Consider the following 22,188-nt stretch of genomic DNA (forward strand, 5'->3'; position numbering starts at 1 on the left):
ACCGGCGCAGCATGATTCCATGGTCGATGGTATCAAAAGCCGCTGAGAGATCTAATAGGACCAGGATAGAGGAGCAACCCCTATCCTGAGCCCTCCAGAGATCATCCACCAACGCGACCAATGCCGTTTCCATGCTGTGCCCAGGCCTGAAGCCGGACTGGCGTGGATCCAGATAGACAGCTTCATCCAGGTACCCAGGCAGCTGTCGTGCCACCACACTCTCAACAACTTTCGCCACGAAGGGAAGGTTGGAGTCCGGACAATAGTTAGCCAAAACAGCCGGATCCAGAGCAGGCTTCTTGAGGAGGGGCCTCACGACCGCCTCGTTCAAGGCTGATGGCAAGACACCCTCACCCAAGGAAGCGTTGATAATACCCTGGAGTCAGCCTCGCGTAACCTCCCGGGAGGCCAGTACCAGCCAGGAGGGACACGGGTCCAATAAACATGTGGTCGCATTCAGCCACCCCAGTCCACGTCCTCGGGAGCAGGATCGAACTCCTCCCAAATGACATTCTCAAGACCGGCCTCCATCATCATTTTATACTTGGCTATCAACTGGGCAGCCAATCAGAAACATGTTAGGAATGCATCGTCCCCGCTAGGGGAACAGACCCAAAAGGAGAACTTGGAACACAATAAGGGACACTCCATTTCAGCCTGTAACAGGCTGGGGGAGCCCTAGGAAAGCCCAGACAAGGCCCAGATGGGCGGATCAGGGCCAGGGACACTCCATTTTGGCCTGTAACAGGCTGTTCGTGCCAGCAAAGAGGCAAAGGAAAGCTCACCAGATAGGCAGGTAGCTGGGCCGCATCAGACGCAGTGGAGAATGGTGAAGGAAGGCTTGGCAGGGATCTGGACTGCGTGAGAGGCCGGGTGAAGGCAGGCAAGCTGGCTGGCCCACAGAGACCGTGTGGTCGAGGCAAGTGGCCAGACAGAGAGCAGCAGTAGCTATGCTGGGCGAGCAGGCAAGATGAGGTGGGGCGGGGGCAGAGGTGGGATTCAGCCAATTCGCACCACTTCAGGAGAACTGGTTGTTAACTTTCTGAGCAGTTTGGTGAACTGGTTGTTGGAAGAAGTCATTAGGGCAGAGAACTAGTTGTTAAATTATTTGAATCCCACCACTGGGCAGGGGGCAGCGGGCAGGGGGCGGGGCCCCCAGCCAGAATTGTTACTACACATTCGGCCAAACCGCCCAGAACCAGCTGAATCCCACCACTGGAAACCACCTATGCTTGCTTATTTATTCACTATGCATCTTTACATTTATATAGCTGTCAATAACAATGCAAATAGATATTGTTAAACCTGTATTCTTTTACAGCTTTTGATTTTCTGTCTCTGTCTCATCTGTCCATCTGTCTATATCTAATCTCTATCCATTTATCTATCCATCCATTCGTCCGTCCATCCATCCAGTAGAATGAAAAAAAATGGAATTTGAAGCAATAGGATTCACTGACTGGATTCCTTGGAAAACTTAAGTACTAATGCTTCATAGTAGCCAAAATGGTTTAAAAGGCAACTTATTTTTTCACTTTTTCAACATGTGTAATGCTGCAGGCAACTTGATGCATTTATAAAAAAATTATGTTTTCCAACATTGCCTACAGATAATCCTTGTTTAAAGACTGCCCTGTTTAGCAACTGTTCAGAGTTACAATGACACTTCTCCAGGCCTTTGATCGAGTGAATTGGAACTTTCTATTAAAGACTTTAAAAAAGATGGATTTCAGGGATCAGTTTGTACAGGCGGTTTCAGCAATCTGTCAAGAGCAAACAGCACAAATTATTATTAATGGAAGTTTAACTACCAATTTTAGTATAGAAAAAGGCACAAGACAAGGTTGTCCGTTATCCCCGTTGTTGTTTATTCTAACTCTAGAAGTCTTGTTGAATACAATACGGGACTCAAGCACTTTGAAGGGAATAGTGATAAGGCAAGAGGATTATAGAATAAGGGCATTTGCAGATGACCTGGTTGTTACCCTAACACAGCCGATGGAATCAATAATTCAGATGAAAGACATTATAGAAGAATATGGTATGGTATCAGGATTCAGACTGAATCAGAAAAAAACCAAGATGATAGTTAAAAATATGATGGTTGATCAAAAGAAAGAACTGGAGAGGAAGGCAGGCTTTGAAATAGTATCAAAGGTGAGATATCTAGGAGTTCAAGTTGCAGATTCAAATATAAAACTGTTTCAAAATAATTATGAGGTGTTGTGGTGAAAGGTACAAAAGGATATGGAAACCTGGAAAAAACTGCAGCTGTCTCTACTTGGAAGAATAGCAGCAGTTAAAATGAATGTTCTACCTAGATTTTTATTTTTGTTTCAAATGATTCCGGTGCTTAAAAATGATAAATACTTGATGGAATGGCAAAAAGGAGTGAATAAGTTTGTTTGGAATGAGAAAAAACCAAGAGTTAAATTGAAAATTATGCAAGATGTTCGTGAAAGGGGTGGTCTTAAACTTCCAAACCTGCGATTGTATTATGAAGCAGTAGCGTTTACACAAGCAAGTGATTGGTTTGGAAGGACAAAGACTGGAATATTGAATATTGAGAGCTATGACCTTGAATTTGGTTGGCATGCATATTTATTCTATGAAAACAAGGTGGATAAAGTATTCAACAGCCATATACTTAGAAGCTCCTTGATGAGAGTTTGGAAGAAGCACCGACTCAAATGGGATTATAAAATACCGTTGTGGTTGGATCTTGGTCATATTATATGGAATATAAATATAAAGTCACTCGGGGGGTTTTTATATAAAGAAGTACTTTTTAATGATAGGGGCAGATGGCAATTGAAGTCATTAAATACACTGTTGGAAGAAGGGATTAACTTAATTTGGTTACAGTATAATCAACTTCAATTGAGATGGAGAGAAGATCAAAAAATTGGATTAATGTTGCATGAAGAAGAATTGGTTAAGCAGATAAAAGAGAAAGGCCCAATGCATATTAAGAGGGTTTATAATGTTTTGTTAGAAAGAGATTCAGAAAATGAATTGGTTAAAGATTGTATGATAAAATGGGCGCAAAATTTTGGAGAACCAGTTATGATGGAAATGTGGGAAAAAATATGGGTTCAGAATGTTAAATTCACACAGTCGCAGAATTTGAGGGAAAATTTTTATAAAATGTTTTATAGGTGGCATTTAGATCCTAAGAAATTGTCATGCATGTATCCTAATGTTCAACCAAAATGCTGGAGATGTGATTGCTTAGATGCTACATATTATCATATATGGTGGACATGCAAGAAAGCAAAGGCTTTTTGGATAAAAATTTGGTGGGTTATGCAAAATGTTTTGAAGAAAAAAATTCAATTTTCTCCTCAATTGTTTTTATTGGGTATAGTTAAGGGCTTTTCAGTGGGTGAAATAAAATTGATATTGTATATGGTGACAGCAGCTAGGTTATTGATTGGTCAATATTGGAAAAGGGATGATATGCCTACAATTCAAGAATGGACTTTGAAGATGGCCAGTTTTGTAGAAATGGTGAAGATATCAGCATATTTAAAAGACCGGACTCAGGAGACTTATGTATGGGAATGGAAGAAATGGATAGATTATGTGCAGAATAAATATCAAACTAGGAAGTATCAGATAGCTTTTAGCTGAATGTTGTGTATGTATTGTATTTGTTTATTGAATAGCCCGAAGACCTTTTTAAACAAAACAGAAAAGAAAAAGGGAAAAAGACAAAACAGTTACAAAAATAACAATCTAAAAATATATGATATATGACATTAAAATTTTACAATATCAGATTTCAATAGCTAAGTTGCCAAGACTAGATAACCCAAATAAGATAGCTCCTCTCTAACTCAGCTCATCTTTCTTACAATCAATGAATTTTTTTTCGATATAACTGGCTCGTATTGCTGTCATCCTTTTAAGATAGCGAGTGATAGCTCTTACCAGGGGAGGAGAGTCAGCCTTCAACAGAAATGCTAATTTATGCCTTATATTCCAGTGGGGAAATTTATTTATAATTGGGGACAGATATTGTTTTCTTACTTCCTCATACAGCCTACATTCGAATAATATATGCGCCGTGTCCTCCACGACATTTACCCCACATATGCATGTTCTTTTGTCATACGGGATTTTCCGGTAACGGCCGAATCTAACATTGGTATCTAAAAGTTCGAATCTAAACTTAACAAATAACTGTCTCTCCACTGATGGCATTTCTAGATGTAAATACTTTTCCAGGGTGAAAGTTGTTTTAACTGCTGTCAGCAGTTTAAGGGAATGATTAGTTGAAAGGGTTGCCATGTCCATTTGCCCATGTATATCTTTAATCCGTTGTTTAACTTGCTTCAGTGTGTCACACAACGGGAACCCTACGCCATATCGGTTCAATATTTCTGACAGCCAGGTTAGCCAGGAATACCTTTGAGGATTTGAAATCTGCTGTTCCTCTAGGCAGATTTTGGGGAGTCTGCTGGCTTCCATCTGAGTCATTTTTAGCCAGTAGGCTACCGCCCTAGTGATTGTATAGGTGTACAGTGAGAAATGTCCCAATTCAGCTCTGACGGCTGCAGCTGAAGTGGAATTGTTTACCCCGAGCATCCTCCTTAATGAATTATTTTGAGTTCTCTCCAATATGGGGGCCTCTGTAAGACCCCAAATTTCGGCACCATAGAGCATGATCGGAACAAGTTTAGCCTGAAAGACTTTACGAAGAGGTAAAATGGAGGTTGGTTGAATACGTTTACTTAATTTGGATACAAGGCTTGCTCCTGCTCTGACCTTTTGAGAAAGGTATTGATGGTGCGGACTCCAACCTCCTGCACTGGAAAAAACAATTCCAAGATAAGTATATTGGGTAACTTGCTCAATCTTTGTGTCATTAATCTGCCAATTGTGCTTTTTATTCTTATTGCCAAAGACTAAAACTTTTGATTTAGCTACATTTATAGTCAAGTGGTTTGTGGTACTATAATGTGTGAGCTTGTCAAGAAGTCTCCTCATTCCTATTTGGGTTCTAGAAAACAGCACTAAGTCATCGGCGTACATTAATACGTTAATAAATCTAGAGCCTATTTGGGGGCTGTGCATCAGAAGATCTTCCAGCTGCACTGGGATATCATTTATATAAAGGTTAAAAAGAGTAGGGCCCAGCAGGCAGCCCTGCCTCACTCCTCTAGTTGTCGGTATGCTGTTTGTTGAGGCCTCATTTGCTGCATATCTGACTCTAATTGCTGTATTAGTATAGAGAGTCCTGATCAACAAAATAAGTCTGGGGTCCATCCCCATGACTTGTAGTTTCCTCCACAGATGGTTCCTATCTATAGAATCAAAAGCAGCTGTAAGGTCAATAAAGGCGGTATACAGCTTTTTCCCCTGGGTCTTGTATTTATTAATTAAGTGGGAAAGGACAAAACAATTGTCAATGGTAGACCTACCTGATCTAAAACCTGCCTGCTCATTTGCCAGAATTTCCTTATCCAAGCACCAGTCCTCTATTTTATTTAGCAGATGTTTCGTATACATTTTTGAAATTATATTAAGAAGACTGATGGGTCGGTAGTTGGATGGGGCGGCTCTGTCACCTTTCTTAAAAATTGGAAAAAATATAGCTAACCTCCACCCTTCAGGGATTATCCCTACTTTATCGATATAAGTAAACAGTGCTACCAGCACCGGTACCCAAAAGTCAATGTTGGACCTAAAGAGTTCAGGAGGCAGCAAGTCCTCTCTAGGGGCCTTCCCGGCCTTTAAGGATTGAATTATATGTTTAACTTCGGTAGAGGTAACTGGTGTCCATTCCGGACATTTCCTTAATTCCTGCTGGAGATTATCCAGTTGCAAGACATTTGTTGTATTATTACCATCAAATAAAGCAAGATAGTGCTTCTCCCATTTTACTGCTGATATATCAGTGTCCATAAATGGGGAACGTTGTTTTAATATACCGGCTATTTTATGCCAAAAGATCATAGGGAATTGGGATTTCGCTGCCATTTCTACCTCTTTCCACATCCTGGTATTATAGCTACTTTTCTTGTTTTTCAGGAAGGATTTGTATGCTCTCCTGAGTTGAACCATATTTGAATAATCACCATCCTGTCTGGATCGGTTAACTTTCTTAACTGCGGCTCTTAGATTTGACCTCAAGCTATGGCAATCGTCATCAAACCACTTTCTAGAGATCCCATCTACTTTTCTATCATTCTGGATCATTAAGTTCTTAAGAGTAGAAGTTAGCTCTATATAAACTGGCATTGGGGTGTTGTCTCCGGGCTTAGATTGGGAGATTTCCCTTGCTAGGTGTCTGGCTTTGTCTGAGCCCAAATAAGTGGTCACAGATTTGACATCAAGTCTGTGCCAATATAACCTTTTGTAGTTATAAACCCGGGCGTTTACTAAGGTGTCAATTTCCTCTCTTGAATGAGGCCTAACTTCTGAAGAGAGTGAAACTAGAGCCGTGATGGGAAAGTGGTCACTTTCCTCTCTAAATATAGCTCTTACATCTGAAAATTGTGTACTAAACTAGAGGAAGTGCAGATATAATCGATAGAGGTTGATGTTTTGTTGGACGAGAAAGTATAGGGATATATATACCCATCACTCAAGCCACTAAGTACTTGCATATCATTCATAAACAGCAGGGAAATTAACCTCTGGGCATATTTATTGGTCCTCTTGTCCATTGAGGACCAGGTGAACTCATTATAAAAGTATCCAGTTGGTACCAGGCCTCGGTTAGCATAGCTCTTCATTGAGGGGCCTAGTCTTGCATTAGTATCTCCAGCTAATATAATTTTTGCTTGGGGAAAGCGTCCCTTCAAGGTAGCTAATACTGAATCTAATTCATCCCACAAATCCCTTCCTAGAAGATGGAATGAAAAAGGAGTGATATATACATTAATTAAGATTAAGTCCATCCCCCTGAACGAAAATCTAATAGGCAGAATATATTGGAATTGAGGGTCTAAAGAAATTTCTTCACCCTTCCATCCCGTATCCCTTTTGACCATCGTGGTTAAGCCCCCAATTGACCTCCCTCTTAAATTGACTTTGCCTGCCGGTTTATGCCATGAGGCAAAGCCTGGTAAGCTGATCTGTGGATCATTAGTAGTCAGCCAGGTTTCTTGAAGGAGGATGAGATGATGTGTTGAAATCAGTTTTATAAAATCCGTCCGGTTTGCAATGCCTTTCCAGCCCGCTATATTCCAGGACAGGAGGGAAAGGCTAGGGATATAAGATACCCTAGTTATTGGCCATTTGTTGTCTAGTCAATCACCCTGAGGCACTACTCCTTGTGTCTCTTCCTCCACCCTTCTGGTGGAGGGGTCCGGAATTACTACCACCGCCTTCTCTGGAGTGCCAAAAGAGTCAAAAGTGGCCTCTGATTGTTGTGGAAATGCCTCCCCCGTTCTTAAGGAAGATGAGACAGGTGAGGACAGTTGCACAGTTGGGGGAGGGTGAACTTCTGCCACTACATTCATGGTCTTTGTTTCTTTGAAAAGTCTTTTGCCTTCCCTTCTATCCCGCTGGACGGACTTAACAACTTTAGGCCTTGTCTGAGCATGCTTTCCCCGTTCTTCCAACTTGGATAGCCTTCTCGTTGAACTGCAGGCTTCTGCTAGTGAAGATCTTAATAAGTCAAATTCAATTAACATCGACCTTTGCTCCTTTGGAGACAAGGAGACAAATTCGCTGATTATAACATCCTCTGGCTTGTCGGTGCTTGCCTTCATATGTGGGACCTCCCTGGTCTGGCCTGCCTCCATAGCTTCTCTGGATTCTAGAGGAAAGACCCTGGAGGTAGCAGAGTGGTTCCTAGGTACCATTTTTGATGTTTGGTTAAGTCCTTGTAAAAGCGGTTTAATAGGCCCACTCGAGAAGACTCTTGTAGGAATGACTTCAAATCTGAGCAGGAATCCTTTTCTTTTCATTACAGCATTCGGAATAGTATTGCTGTCAAAATGCAGTATTAGTCGAACACAATTGCTATGCTGGGGAAGTTTTTCATATCTGAGTAGATCTATTAATAAAGGATCAGATTTCAATAGCTGTGCAAGTGAGAGGATTATCCTTTTCTTTGAAGTCCATCGTCCTCTATTGCATGGGATTTTCCTTATCCTTAAAACAATTTGTTTCTTTAACAACCTTCTTCCTTTTTTTTTTTTTTTTAAAATTTGATTTATATGCCGCCCTTCTCCGAAGACTCAGGGCGGCTTACAATGTGCTCAGCAATAGCCTTCATCCTTTTGTATATTTATACAAAGTCAGCTTATTGCCCCCACAAACTGGGTCCTCATTTCACCTACCTTAGAAAGGATGGAAGGCTGAGTCAACCTTGAGCCTTGGAGAGATTCGAACCCTGCAGTAATTGCAGGCAGCTGGTCTTAATAAGCTTAATAACAGGGTGCCTTAAACCCCTGTAGTACCAAGGCTCTTCCTTGATGAGGGTTAGCATCAGTACTTGCAATGCTTTGTTGTTTGGGTTGAGGTCTTAAACCCTTCCACTCTCTCCGCGCGTCAGGATGGTGTGCAATCTCACCCTCCTTAGCTGCAGAGTGAGGGCCATTTAAGAATTGGAAGATCCTCTTGATGTCTCTTTTGATTGATGTCAGTAAGTCATATATTGAATGTACTGTGTGCGCAGTTAACATACTCTGAGTACAGACCATCTTTCTGAGGTCTGAATATGTCGGAACTTCTTTTAAACAGCTAGAAATAGGAGAGGGGATAAAGCTTGAAAAGTCACCCATTCTAGCAGGCAAGTTTAAATCTGAAATCCAGGAAGAAAGCTCCCTTTCTGTATCTCCCTCTCCCAATGATACAGTCAACAGAGACAAAGTTCGAAGTTCAGATTAGGGTTCTGGATTACACCTCATCCAATTTAAGCTGTTTAAGAGGCTTGGAGTAATTAAGTTCTGTCATAGATTTTGGGGAGAGAGAGTAAGCTCTCTGCCTCTTACTTTTCTTTACTATTCTGGTAGATAGTTGGTCCAGTATCTCCCAGCAAAATTAAATATCGCAACAATTTATCCTCCCTCGGCAATCGTAGTTAAGGTAGGCCTTAATGATGGTCTCAGCCGAGGCACCACAGAGGTAAAAACCAATCTCCTTTTCAAACAACGGCTTGTCTTTTACTCCCACTTCTTTGCTATCATCTATTTTCAGAATTGTTTAAATTGTTTAAATTATTTCACAGGGGAAATATGTGGGAGAAAGAGACTAAAAAGCTGATAGAGCTTCATTAAAAGCAGGCCTACCGGGAGCGTCTGCAGCCAGCCAGTTTCTTACTGTACTCGTTCCAAAAACAAACAGCTCAAAATCCCCTCCGAGGTTAGGAGCCTCCACTGAGGTTTGTCAACAAGTCCGGTAATCCGAATTTCAGGCCTTGCAAGGAGAAGTCACAGGAGTAGCCTAAGCCAGGAATGCAGGTTGTAGTACTGTTAAAATATGTCTAAAACAAACGGTAGCCACACTATATGTGCTTTGTAAAAGTCCAGTATAAATTAAAAATAGATTAAAAATGAATTAAAAATATAAAAATACTTTAAAAACGTTAAAAAAGAAAAACCTAATTTGCTTTTGGGAGAGCTCCTTACAGCCGTTGCTCACCTTCCCTGAATGTTGTGTAGAAATGCATAGTATATAGGGGCCAAAATAGCATATAGTGCATAGGGGGGAGCATAGAGGGGTGGTAAAGTATGATATAATATAATGTGGACGGATTTCACCTTGGGGAAGAAAAATTGGTTTTTGTAAAACTTTTTCAATAAAAAAAAAAGTTACAACGACACTGAAAAAGTAACTTTACAACTGTTCCTTGCACTTAGGATGGTTGCAATATTCTCCTGGTGAGTTATTGCCATTTGCCTGCTCCAAAGCTGGCTTCTTTAATAGTTAATAAAGAAGTTGACAGTATAATCACAAGTTGAAATCACATGATGTCTCACTTAACAACCACTACTTAGCAACAGAGTTAGCAATCCTTGTATTTTCCCCCCAGTTATATGGAAATATTTGATGTGGATTGAAAAACCATGATCATTTACAGTATTCTTACTCCTAGATAAAAGGAAAAAGGACTTTGGCAGAAAACATTGCGGACAATGGAGGGTTGCGAGAGGCTTTTCGGGTAGGCAGTTCTTTTTGTCTAAATGCAGACCAATACATGGTCCACCCCCACATACCCCAGTATAATATTATATTATATTGGTGAAACCTGCACTGCCTTCAATGTGTTCATTATATCTCTCCTCAGGCCTATAGGAAATGGGTCAAAGAAAAGAGACAAGGAGAAGAAGAGGCTGTACTACCAGGCATTGACTTCACCCATAATCAGCTCTTCTTTCTGAGTTATGCTCATGTGAGTAGTACACAATCAGAATGGATACACATATTTAGCTGTTCACTGTATCGTGAGTAGACAAGTCTGCTTGATTACCAAAAGAATGTCATTTTCATAAATTGTAGATTATTACCAGTCCCTTCCCTTAGAAACAAATTACAAGGCCTCTCTTCAGATTCTTCTTTCTGCAATACCTTACCAAAAAGATGTAAAGTACATTTCAGTTCCGCTTCCTAACTGATGGTTTCTTTCTTTCTGGCTTTCTAGTTGCTGAAGAGAAAGAAATTTAAAAGGCAGCCCAAGTTCCTTTTTATAGCACAATGTTGGATGGCTTTGTGCATGATTTGTCTCTGATTTACATAGGCTACAGAGTACAGACAACTACGTCTGTCATTGGTTACAAGCTGGATCATGAAAGAGGTTCAGAATTATTTAACCAGTTCTTTTATCTAATTATCTAATTATATATCTTAGGTGAGGTGCAATTCATTTAAACCAGAAGCTGCAAGAGAACAAATCTACACTGGAGTTCACAGTCCCCCTCAGTTCAGGTATTTTCAGTTGCTTCCTTTTTTCCCAATTGCCATAATACAGAAAATCAGGCAAGTATAATAAAAATAATATAAACAGCTATTCTGATCAGTTTAGAAATGTGACAATTTCTTTTAACCACTCTGTTGTTCTGCAAGAACTCATACATTAATGTATGTACTTCTCTCCTTCACTTTATTTTCCATCTTGATATTTATATTGCTTCATTTCCAGAGATTTGTTTTTCCAGCCTCAAGAAGTTGATTAGTAGAAGGGAGATAAATTTGGGTGGGGAAAATGTTTTTCTTCTTTCCAGGTAGTAGTTTCTCTTCTCTGTAACATTTAGCTTTGTGGATTTTCATTTATTAATGTTTATTCTAGTATTCTGAATCTAAGTGTAGCATTATAATCATAGATATGGGTCAACTGACCCCACATGTCAACACATTAAATCTGGTCTAGAAATGTAGGTAAGAAGGATTTTTTTCTTTTTTTTGCAAATGCACACACCCAAATGTTTATACAATTGAAGGCAATTCTTGCTTATGTCTATTCTGGATCCAGCAAAAGCGTGTGCATTTTAGGATGCTGTGAAATAGGACTCTCTTGACCCAACAGCACAATTTCATTACCCAAACTGTTCCATTATTTCTGTGGGGTGAATGTTTTACACTGATTTTTATTTGTTCTGCTGTATTTTAATGCTGTATTTTATTTTTTTAATGTTTTGAGTATCACCTAGAGACTGTAGGAAGCTTAAATAATTATGATAAAATATATTATTATATAAAATTATAATTAATGAAATAGTATTTTAAGTTATTATTTTTTGAAATCATCAGCCTTTCCTAGAACAAGAATTTCTATTGCAATTTTTAATGCAATTTCCTGCCAATATTTAAAGAAAAAATGTATTCAACATCCAACAGATTAACAGAGTTGGAAGGGAATTTATAGGTCATCTAGTCCAACCCCCCTCCCAAGCAGGAGACCCTACACCATTTCTCACAAATGGCAGTCCAGTCTATTCTTGAAAGCTTCCAGTGATGAAACTCCCACAATGTCTGAAGGCAAGCTGTTCCATTGGTTGATTGCTCTCACTGTCAGAAAATTTCTCCTTATTTCTAGGTTGAATCTCTCCTTCATCAGTTTTCATCCATTAGTCCTTGTCTGGCCTTTGGGTGCTTTGGAAAATAGCTTGACCCCCTCCTCTCTGTGGCAGCCCCTCAAATATTGGAACACTGTTGTTAAGAAATTCTCAGAGCAACCCTTGAGTAGCAAGGGTGTGCACATGAAAGCAATTGAGAGTAGTTAGGAATAAACACAACCAACACAGAGATACACTGAGTTGTGTTTACTTTTAGGAAATAGCAATAAGGCACAGTCCAAATAACAGTCCAGGTCATACACGTATAAAGCAGTAGATAGTAAAACAATAGTCCAGGGATAATCCAATAACAAAGTCTTCTTACCAGTCATTGTAGTCATATACAATAAATAGTTGCAGCAAACACAGCAAATAGCAGTAAAGAGCACACAGCAAACAGTCAGCAAAAAGAAACAAACCATGTTTCTAGCTCCCTCTTAAGGACATTGGCTACAGAGCTAACCAATCAGGACACAGCATGATGCAATACAGCAATACAGCAGTCTTAAAGCTATATCAATGGTTGCCAACCCAACAAGTTAGGTAATAATCATTTCCTAACATTCTCCCCTTTGGGTAGGACGATATATAATACCTTACATTCTTAAACCATACTTTTCACAACATGCTTTGTGCTTAATTGCACCCTGAGCCTTCGTGAAATGATCTGCAATATTATGTTCAGTCATGCAGCACTCTAACTGAATCAATTTTCTTTTTACACACTGTCTAACGTTTAAATATCACAAATCAGTATGCTTAGACCGTGTTTTTACAGCTAAATTAGTAGCCATATTGATTGCAGATTGATTATCTTTGTAAACTATAAACAGATCATTCACATTCAATCCTATATCAATTAAAAGTTGTTTATAATATACTAATTCAGTGCATATCAAGGATAAACATGAAAATTCGGCTTCCATAGTTAATAAAACTAATATGCTTTTGTCTAATGGATTTCTATGCTATCAAAACATTACCCAACATTACCACGATACCTGATGTTGATTTACGAGTAAGTAAATCAGTTGCAAAACTTGCATCAGCATATGCCGTTAATACTAAGTCATTACTAGGCTCCAAATATAACGAATAATGAATCGTTTGCTTCAGATATCTAAGTATTTGCTTAGCAGCTTTCCAGTGTCTTTCAGTAGGTTCAGCATTATATCTAGCAAGTTGGTTCACACTATATGATATATCTGGCCTAGACCAATTACTTAAATATGATAGACTGCCTATTAAGGATTGATATATTTCCTTATCAAATACAGGACTTTGAATAGTACTATGTTTAAAATCCTGATTCATTGGTGTTTTAGCAGACTTACAGAGTTTCATATTATAATGTTTCAGCAATTGGCTAATTTTCTTGGCTTGCAAAATTTTGTAACCTTTACTAATTTTAACTACCTCAGGACCAAGATAATGCTTAATTTCTCCTAAATTCCTAATTCTGAACTTCTTTTGCAACATAGAAACAATTTTGGTTGCTTCGTGTTCAGATTTTGTTATAAGCACTATGTCATCAGTAAATAGCAACAATAAAGAAAATAAACCATCTTTCTCTTTCTAGAACAAACATGGATCAGCTATACTAGCTACAAAACCCATAGCAACTAGCTCATTAACAATACATTTATTCCACTCGTAACCAGACTGCTTTAAGCCATAAAGACTTTTCTTCAGTCTCCAGCAATCAGTCTTCCCATCAATATTCAAACCTAGTGGCTTCTTCATATAGATTGTATGTTGTAATGGTGCATGCAGATATGCAGTTTCAACATCTATATGATTTATCCTGTATTTATTCTTAGCTGCCCACACTAATGCTGCTCGCAAAGTAGTCGCCCTGAGACTCGGTGCAAACACTTCATCATAGTCCTTATCTGACTTAGCAAATCCTTGAGCAACTAATCTTGCCTTATGGGTAACAGCCACACCAGTTTTTAGTTTATAAACCCACTTTCAATCAATTTCATGCTCACCTGGTGGTAACCTAACGTTCTCATAAACATCTAACTCCTTTAATGATGTCAACTCTTTGTCTATCGCTATCTTCCAAGCTATCTGATCCTTTTCAGGATACAGTTTAATTTCATTAAAGTTAGATGGCTCTATGTTCATCTGATATACAATACTGGCTTGATACCTATCAGGTGGACGTTTCTCTCGAGTTGAACATCTAGGTACCTCAGGACTCAGTATAGATATTTCCTCTTCTATCTCCCCTATAACCTCCTCCACCTTTACAGTAATAAAAGGTTCTTCCTCAATTATCTCATTATCATGGTTATCATTAAACATTTGAGTATCCACAATAACACTATCATTTACCTTGTCAGATTCCTGTTCAAGCTTACTCCAACCAACATACTCCAGGAAGTTGGCACTAGCACTGCAGTACACACTAGTGGTACCTGGTGACCAAAATCTATATGACCTGCAGTTGGATTCATAACCAACAAAAAATAGCTTCTTTGCTCTATGTTGCCCCTTTCGCCTCAATTGCGAAGGAATATGAACCCATGCTGGGGCTCCAAATGTGTGCAAATAACTCAATTCTGGTCTTCTACCATGCCAGCGTGTGAATGATAATTCACCAGTTGTTGAATTAACTACGTTATTCAAAACATGGTTAGCACACATTATTGCCTCATCCCAAAGTGTCTCAGGCAAACCAGAATCAGATAACATGGTTCGAGCCATAGCCTGCAACGTTTGCCCTCTGCATTCAATATACACATTATGTTGTGGTCTATAAGGGGCAGAACACTTGTGTTCAATGGCAGCTTTCTGTAACATATTTGCAAACCTGTTATTGGTAAACTCAGTACCATTGTCAGTTACCAGGCAAAGAACCTTGCATTTCTTTTTCCTCTCAGCAAACCTCAGCCAGTTTGAAAAATGTTGGAATGTTTCTGCTTTGGTTTTCATAAGGTAACAGAAACCATAACAGGAAAAATGGTCTTTTATGCTCAATATATAAATGGCTCCTCCTAAACTAGGTTTTTTAGGACCAATAATATCTGCAAACACTACCTCTAAAGGTTCATTGGTTGTAAACCCATTAACTCTGTTTGCAGGAGTTACCTTATTCTTTTCTTGGCTACACACATTGCAGTTTAAATATTGTTTACAAGATTTTAGTTTTATCCCATCAGATAATTCCACAGTTTTCTTTAACATTTTAAAGTTTACATGTCCCAAACGCCTATAAATCAAGTGAATGCATTCATCATGTTGCTTCCTGCTATCGTAAACTGAGTTAGTATTAGCCATGATTAATGGATCATCTTTCAGAACAAACAAATCATTCTCTAACTTTGCAGTAACACTTGTACCATCTTTTTCTATCATACATTTATCTCCCCTAAATGTTACTACAAACCCAGCTTTTAACAATGCTTTCACACATAGCAGGTTAAATTTTAATTTAGGTACATACAACATAGGTAAATGCTCATTTATACATGAACAATATGCAGTACAGGGGTGAAATCTAAAATTTGTTACTACCGGTTCTGTGGGCGTGGCTTGGTGGTGGTGGTGAGTAATGTGACTGGGTGAGTGTGGCCAATTTTTTTTTTTTTTTACTTTTAAAACCATTTTTTCTACAACCTCTTCAGCTAAGAGGTTGTAAAAAAATGCTTTCAAAAGGCTCTGACGATCCAAGCTGAGTTCCCTGATCAGGGAGCTCAGCTTGGATTGTCAGAGCATTTTAAAAAAAGAGGGGGGGTTTCTTTTAAATGCTCTGACGATCTGCCGATCAACTCAGCTGGGATCGTCAGAGCATTTTTTTTAAAAAAAAAAAACCTTTTGTTCTTTTATGCTCTGACAATCCAAACTGAGTTCCCTGAAAGCCTCTGCCGATCAGGGAACTCAGTTTAGATCATCAGAGCATTTAAAAGAAAAAAACCATTTTTTTCTTTTAAATGCCTTTGACGAGCTGCGCGATCATCAGAGGCTTTTTTTTTTAACTTTTAAAAGCATTTTTTCGGCCGAAGTTGTAGAAAAAATGCTTTTAAAAGTTTAAAAAAAGCCTCTTATAATTGTACAGCTCAGCTGGGCATGGGGGGGGGATTTTTGCTACCAGTTCTCCGAACCACCCGCCTCCATCGCTACCGGATTGGGCGATCCGGTCCGAACCAGGAGCATTTCACCCCAATGCAGTACCTTCTCCAAATACTTTCATCTTCCATCCATTTGCTAATGATACATATTGTTTATTCTTAGTCATGTTAACAAACCTCTCTCTACTATTAGTTATAGCCTGCAATGCTCCACTGTCAACTACCCACAAATCATGGTTTACAGTTGTAGTTGAGCTGGATATAGCTAAACTAAAATCCTTTTTAGCTCTCTGTTGACTACCACTATTCAGTTTCTTGCCCTTTTTACAGAATCTAGCGATATGACCCTTAGCCCCACAAGAAAAACATTTTCTAACAGTATAGGCAGTTGAAGACAGGTTTTCTTCCTGTGGTTGTCTCTTTCTATACATACTCTTTCTGATACATAATCATCATAACTTTCATCCAAAGAGGAAAGAATGATATAAACCTGATGAAGCTCTGAGAAAATCAGTTCCTTTTTCATGTAGCTCTTGTAAAGTTCCTTTTATAAACTGCAGATAAGCTAACATATCTCCACCTTTCAGAAGACGAGCTCGAAACAGTTTACGTGTAAGGTATATGTGTGCACCCACAGTATCATGAACATAAATCCTCTTCAGAGTGTCCCAACACTTGGCAGCAGACTCCTCACCACGAATATGGACTAGCTGCTGGTTACTTACTGTCAGTCCGATTATACAAAGAGGTTTTTTATTATCCTGGTTAAATTTGGCTATTTTATTTGCATCCTCATCGTCTGCTGGATTCCAAGCAGTTACATCTGGTGGATCATGAACTACAGCCTATAGTCCTTCCTTATGCAGAAGTAGGCTGTACTTCATAGACCAGGAAACGTAGTTTGTTCCATCCAACCGGGTTATCAGAGATATGCTGGTTGACTGTTCTTGTGCCATCTTCATTTGAACAATAAACCACAAAAACAGCTGTCTGAATATGGTACTGTGTATTCACACTAACTCTCAGTATCCTAGGCCCATAACCAATGTTAAGGAATTCACAGAGCAACCCTTGAGTAGCAAGGGTGTGCACATGAAAGCGATTGAGAGTAGTTAGGAATAAACACAGCCAACACACAGATACACTGAGTTGTGTTTACTTTTAGGAAATAGCAATAAGGCACAGTCCAAATAACAGTCCAGGTCATACACGTATAAAGCAGTATTTACTAAAACAATAGTCCACGGATAATCCAATAACAAAGTCTTCTTACCAGTCATTGTAGTCATACACAATAAACAGTTGCAAACAGTAGCAAACACAGCAAAAAGCAGTAAAGCGCACACAGCAAACAGTCAGCAAAAAGAAACAAACCATGTTTCTAGCTCCCTCTTAAGGACATTGGCTACAGAGCTAACCAATCAGGACACATTATGATGCAATACAGCAGTCTTAAAGCTATATCAATGGTTTATATATTGCCAACCCAACAAGTTAGGTAATAATCATTTCCTAACAACTGCTATCATGTCTCCCCTGGTCCTTCTCTTCACTAGACTAGCCATGCCCAGTTCCTGCAACCCTAACCCTACTTTTGGTTTTTCTTGCCTAAGTATAAGACTTTACTTTTCTCTACATTGAATTTCATTTTGTTAGATAGGGCCCAGTATTCAAGTCTGTCTAGATCCATCTGGATCTTGACCGTTTCATCTAGGGTGTTGGCTATTCCTGCCAGTTGGTTTTTTTTTTTTTGAAAAGTATTTTTTTATTTTTTTTCCAACAGAAACATAAAATATATCTTTCAAGAGCGAAGTCTCGATCCGGTCACAGATAGATACTATCGCTTACATTTTTTAAAAAAAGAAAAAAAGAAAAAAAAAAGAAAAAACTCCATTCACAATTTCCCATTATATCTTTTAAAATTAAAAATCAGAACTTAAAAAAAACTTTTTTAACATGAATTCTAATATCTTGATCAGAACTATTCTATTATATTACCACCAATTTAATTTCCTAAAAAAGAAAGCCTTAGTTCATTTTTATATCCTGAATATCCCTGATCTCCGTGCTTTCCGCCGTGCCCTCAAGACCCTGATGTTCCAACAGGCGGGGCTAAACATATGAACATGTGAATGAGTTTTTAAATGTGATCTAATTCTGGGTTTTATTTAATTGACCAAACTAAGTAATAATTTTAATTAGCAATTTTATGATGTTTGTGTGTCTATATTTTTCTTGACTGTACACCGCCTTGAGTCCTACGGGAGAAAGGCGGTATAGAAATATAATAAATAAATAAATAAATAAATAAATAAATAAATAAATAAATAAATTTATATCCATTTATAAATTATATCTGGCTCATTCCCAACTTCCCTTCATTAAACCTTTTAACAACAATATCAAAACGTAATTTTTTAAAAAAAAAATATTCTAACCTCTTAATTTGATTGATTACTTTACAATTTTATCACCACACATCTTAATTTCAAATTGAATACAGCTCTATTTTTGTTTTAATTTATATGTGAAAGTTCTATCTACAGTATATTTCTTAATATCTAGACCCTTTCAACAGATCTCTGAATCTTAAGCTTTAAGAGTTTACCTTTAATTTTACACATTTCATATTAGACAAATTTATCTCAACATCAGTATCGTCCTCCATAACTCCTACTATTGTTTGGCGGATTTCCAGCATCTTTTATTTTAGCTGATTTACAGCATACTCTCCTCCATACCTCTGATTTTTGTTTGGCTGATTTCCAGCATGTTCTATTTTGGCTGATTTCCAGCATAGTCTCCTCCATACCTCCCATTGTTATTTGGCTGATTTCCAGCATATTCTAATTTGGCTGATTTCCAGCATATTCTCCTCCAAATCTCCATCTCTTGTTTGGCTAGTATTACCAGCATGCTTTCCTAGATCTATTATTTTGGCTGTTTTATTTGACAAATTCACAGCCTATTACATAGTTGCTTTTTCATCATATTCTCCTCCATATCTCCCAATTTTATATAAACATGTATTTCAACAACCATCTTCTCATATATTTTCTCTTAGGTTATAAATTTCCCTTAAAATCTTCTCTCTTCATATTTATTCTTATTTTTCTATAGAAATCACATTTTTTCTGCTTTAAAAATCACTTTTAAGGCTAGGGGCACACTTGTTAATAGCCATCATTTAAGCGCTGCTCCCGCCTGGGTTGGATCTCACTCACCCGGCTTCTGAGCTCTTCGCTCTTTTTCCTGCTTCTTCCTCCTGCACAATGCTTTCCCGGTTGGCCCCGGCTTCGAGGCAACCGCCATGGCTGCCGCTCCCCCACTGCCGGTGCAGAGGGCTTCCTCCGGCCCCAAGGAATCTGCGCGTTCCTCTCGGCCATCCGAGGGGTCCCTCTCTTTCCCCCATCCCTCCAGGACAGGGTAGGTCTGCAGACCTGTTGGCGGCGGCTCAACAGATGGGGTTTTCACGGGGCTCGTTAGAGCCCCGCTATTTCCCTGTCTGGATCGCCGTGGCACCAACCGGAAGTCCCCACTATTCCTGCCAGTTTAGTATCATCCAAAAATTAAATCCCAACTCACACAGTTCTCTTCTTCATCCCTAACTGGTGGAGCTTTTTCATATATCTTTAGAAATGTAATTGCATCCATAGAAAAGTGCTGGGAATCCTCTTCTAGTTTTATCTGTATTTAAAAGATTTGTTGCCCTGAATGTCTGTCTTCTGAAAGAGAAAGATTAAAAGCACCTCACATGGATAACCATTTGGAATGAGAAAATACATCTTCCAGTAATATAGCTTCCCCCACATGATGAGTTAGGCAGTGAAGGATAATAATTCAATTATGACACATTTTTTTTTTGTTTTTTAAATAGGGAGTTTAGATAATGTTGAAAAGCTTGAATGATACTGGATCAAATGGACACTTTTAATGAAAAAACAGCTTTAACAATTAAAAGTAAAGTTAAATTTAATATAAAGTACATGAATTATTGGTAATATGTCAACAATGTTCAGGAAAGAAAAGTATCAGGATAAAATTTCAGGCACCATTGTTGAGATCCCTGTTTAATGTGCTGCTGCAGGCAAGGAACAAGCAGGAGACTAGAATGCCTGACAAGCTGGAATGAAATACAAATTAATGGTATATCTTCATCAACAAGATTGTGTCTTGCCTTGGGCATCTTGTCTTCAATTATTTAATTAAATAATGAAATATTATTTAATTTATCAAATAATATTACCTAATGTACGCGGGTACATTAAAGTGGTGAGCCTTTTAAAGGATTTTATATGTTAACTGAAATGGTATGATGCAGTAGCAGAGCTAGCTTGAATTACCATATCTTTCTCTACAGGAAATCAAAATGAAGGTTCTGTAGCCTGAAATCACTATCAAATATTGTCACCTAATGTACCCAGGAAGTGGGCGGTGAACCTTTTAAAGGATTTTACATGTTATCTGGAATGGTATGATGCCATAGCAGTGGTAGCTTGAGTTAGCATGTTTCATGAATGCAGGGAAAAAAATGTGTCTCAGGATAATATTTCAGGATCCAATCTGGGTTGGTCACTGAGACCAGTAGTTTTGTCTTCCAAGATTTCGGGCTCGTACTGGAGCCCATCTTTAAGGAATTCTCTCTAGCAGAGTGTGTTTACTCTGCTTCATTCTGTCAGAGAGTTTCCTGAAGATAGGCTCCAGTACAAGTCCGAAAGCTCAGAAGATAAAACTGCTGGTCCCAGTGATCAACCCAGATTGGATCCTAGCATATGTTTTTCTACAGAAAATCAAAATGAAGATTTTGTAGCCTGAAATCACTACAAGTATATGTATTAAGAATATGAGGCACAGTATTAAACTAATTTGCAAATGTACCTTTTCTTTCTCCACTTTAGAGTTATTGCTGCTATGAGTAATTTTGAGGAATTCCGGAAAGCTTTCAACTGTCCAGAAAATACTACAATGAATCGAGGTGCAGATTCCTGTCGAATTTGGTAGTGCTTCCTCTGAAATCCTGTGTAGAATTCATGCCTTCATTTCACTGGCCTACTATTGCTTCAGAATTGCATCGATCAAATGCAGACCTATATTATTTTGCTGTGTAGCATTCCCATCCTGGTGTTTGACCCAACCAGATCCGATATTATTGAATGGTTTCTCACAAGCACAGGATAATTCAACATGTAGTATGTAGAAAAGAACAGGCATTTTTTAAAAAAAAGTGTCGTTTATAAAGTTCACAACCTGTACAAATTTGTACTATAGTATTCTCATTGCTGTGAAGCAAAGCAACATCAACATTATAAGAAGGTACATTTCCACTATTTTTTGTAGTGGTTATGCTGATATTTGAAATTAGTCAAATTATATCCCAAACCATACAAACCCAGATAAATCTTCTGATTTTCAGCAATCACATGCATCTTTCCTCTATCTTCTTGAGTTATTGATCAGAGAGATCTTTGAGACCAGTACCTTAAGAATAATGTTGCTTAATCTATTCTCTTTCCACTGCCACTCTGAGTTATATGGTGGAATATACAAATGGGTTTAGTTTTGGCTTCAGACATGCATGTTTCCTTCTACTTATAATTGTATATGCATATCTGTATGATGCACACAAACTCATAATCTATTTTTCAATTTATGTAATGGATTACAAATATTTTACCTGATTGTGGGCATCATTTATTTTATAATAAAAAGGTAAGTTTGAAACAAATATAATCATTTAAAAGTCAGACGCATGATCCTAAAATGCCAGTTTAAGCACTTTCTCCACATATCTTTAGCAACGTAGATACAGCTATTTGCCTCCATACTGGTTAAATATATAAAAACTTAGGTACATCATTAAATCTTTGCTCAGCTAACTGCACATTGGCCTCATAACAGATGCTTTTAATAATATGCAAAGAGAGTGATTTTAAACTACATAAAATAGTGATCTAGGCCTGAACAGAACTGGGAAATGAGGCCGATGTTTTGTAGATTATAGAAAGTCTACTTGTTTTAAGAACTGAAGAACTTCCGCTCAAATACCACTACTTTCTTGCAAAGTAGAAAGGCGAGATCTTTGGTGCTGTCTGAGTTTGCTT

At 38.4% G+C, this 22,188-nt stretch overlaps 1 protein-coding gene across 2 annotated transcripts in view; it reads left to right on the forward strand.

Annotated features, from left to right (window-relative positions):
* Positions 1-21,763, forward strand: part of PHEX (phosphate regulating endopeptidase X-linked) — a 319,542-nt gene extending 297,779 nt beyond the window's left edge. For both annotated transcript variants that reach the window (XM_060686722.2, XM_087871354.1), the window contains exons 19-22: positions 10,055-10,120; positions 10,247-10,351; positions 10,808-10,884; positions 20,986-21,763. In XM_060686722.2, coding sequence (XP_060542705.1) covers positions 10,055-10,120; positions 10,247-10,351; positions 10,808-10,884; positions 20,986-21,088 — 351 coding nt within the window. In that variant the 3' untranslated portion in view covers positions 21,089-21,763. The remainder of the gene's footprint in view (positions 1-10,054; positions 10,121-10,246; positions 10,352-10,807; positions 10,885-20,985) is intronic.
* The last annotated feature ends 425 nt before the right edge of the window (positions 21,764-22,188 follow it).

The sequence above is a fragment of the Pantherophis guttatus genome, chromosome 5, assembly GCF_059756535.1.
Source record: "Pantherophis guttatus breed Tessera chromosome 5, ASM5975653v1, whole genome shotgun sequence".
In the NCBI taxonomy this organism is placed as follows: domain Eukaryota; kingdom Metazoa; phylum Chordata; class Lepidosauria; order Squamata; family Colubridae; genus Pantherophis; species Pantherophis guttatus.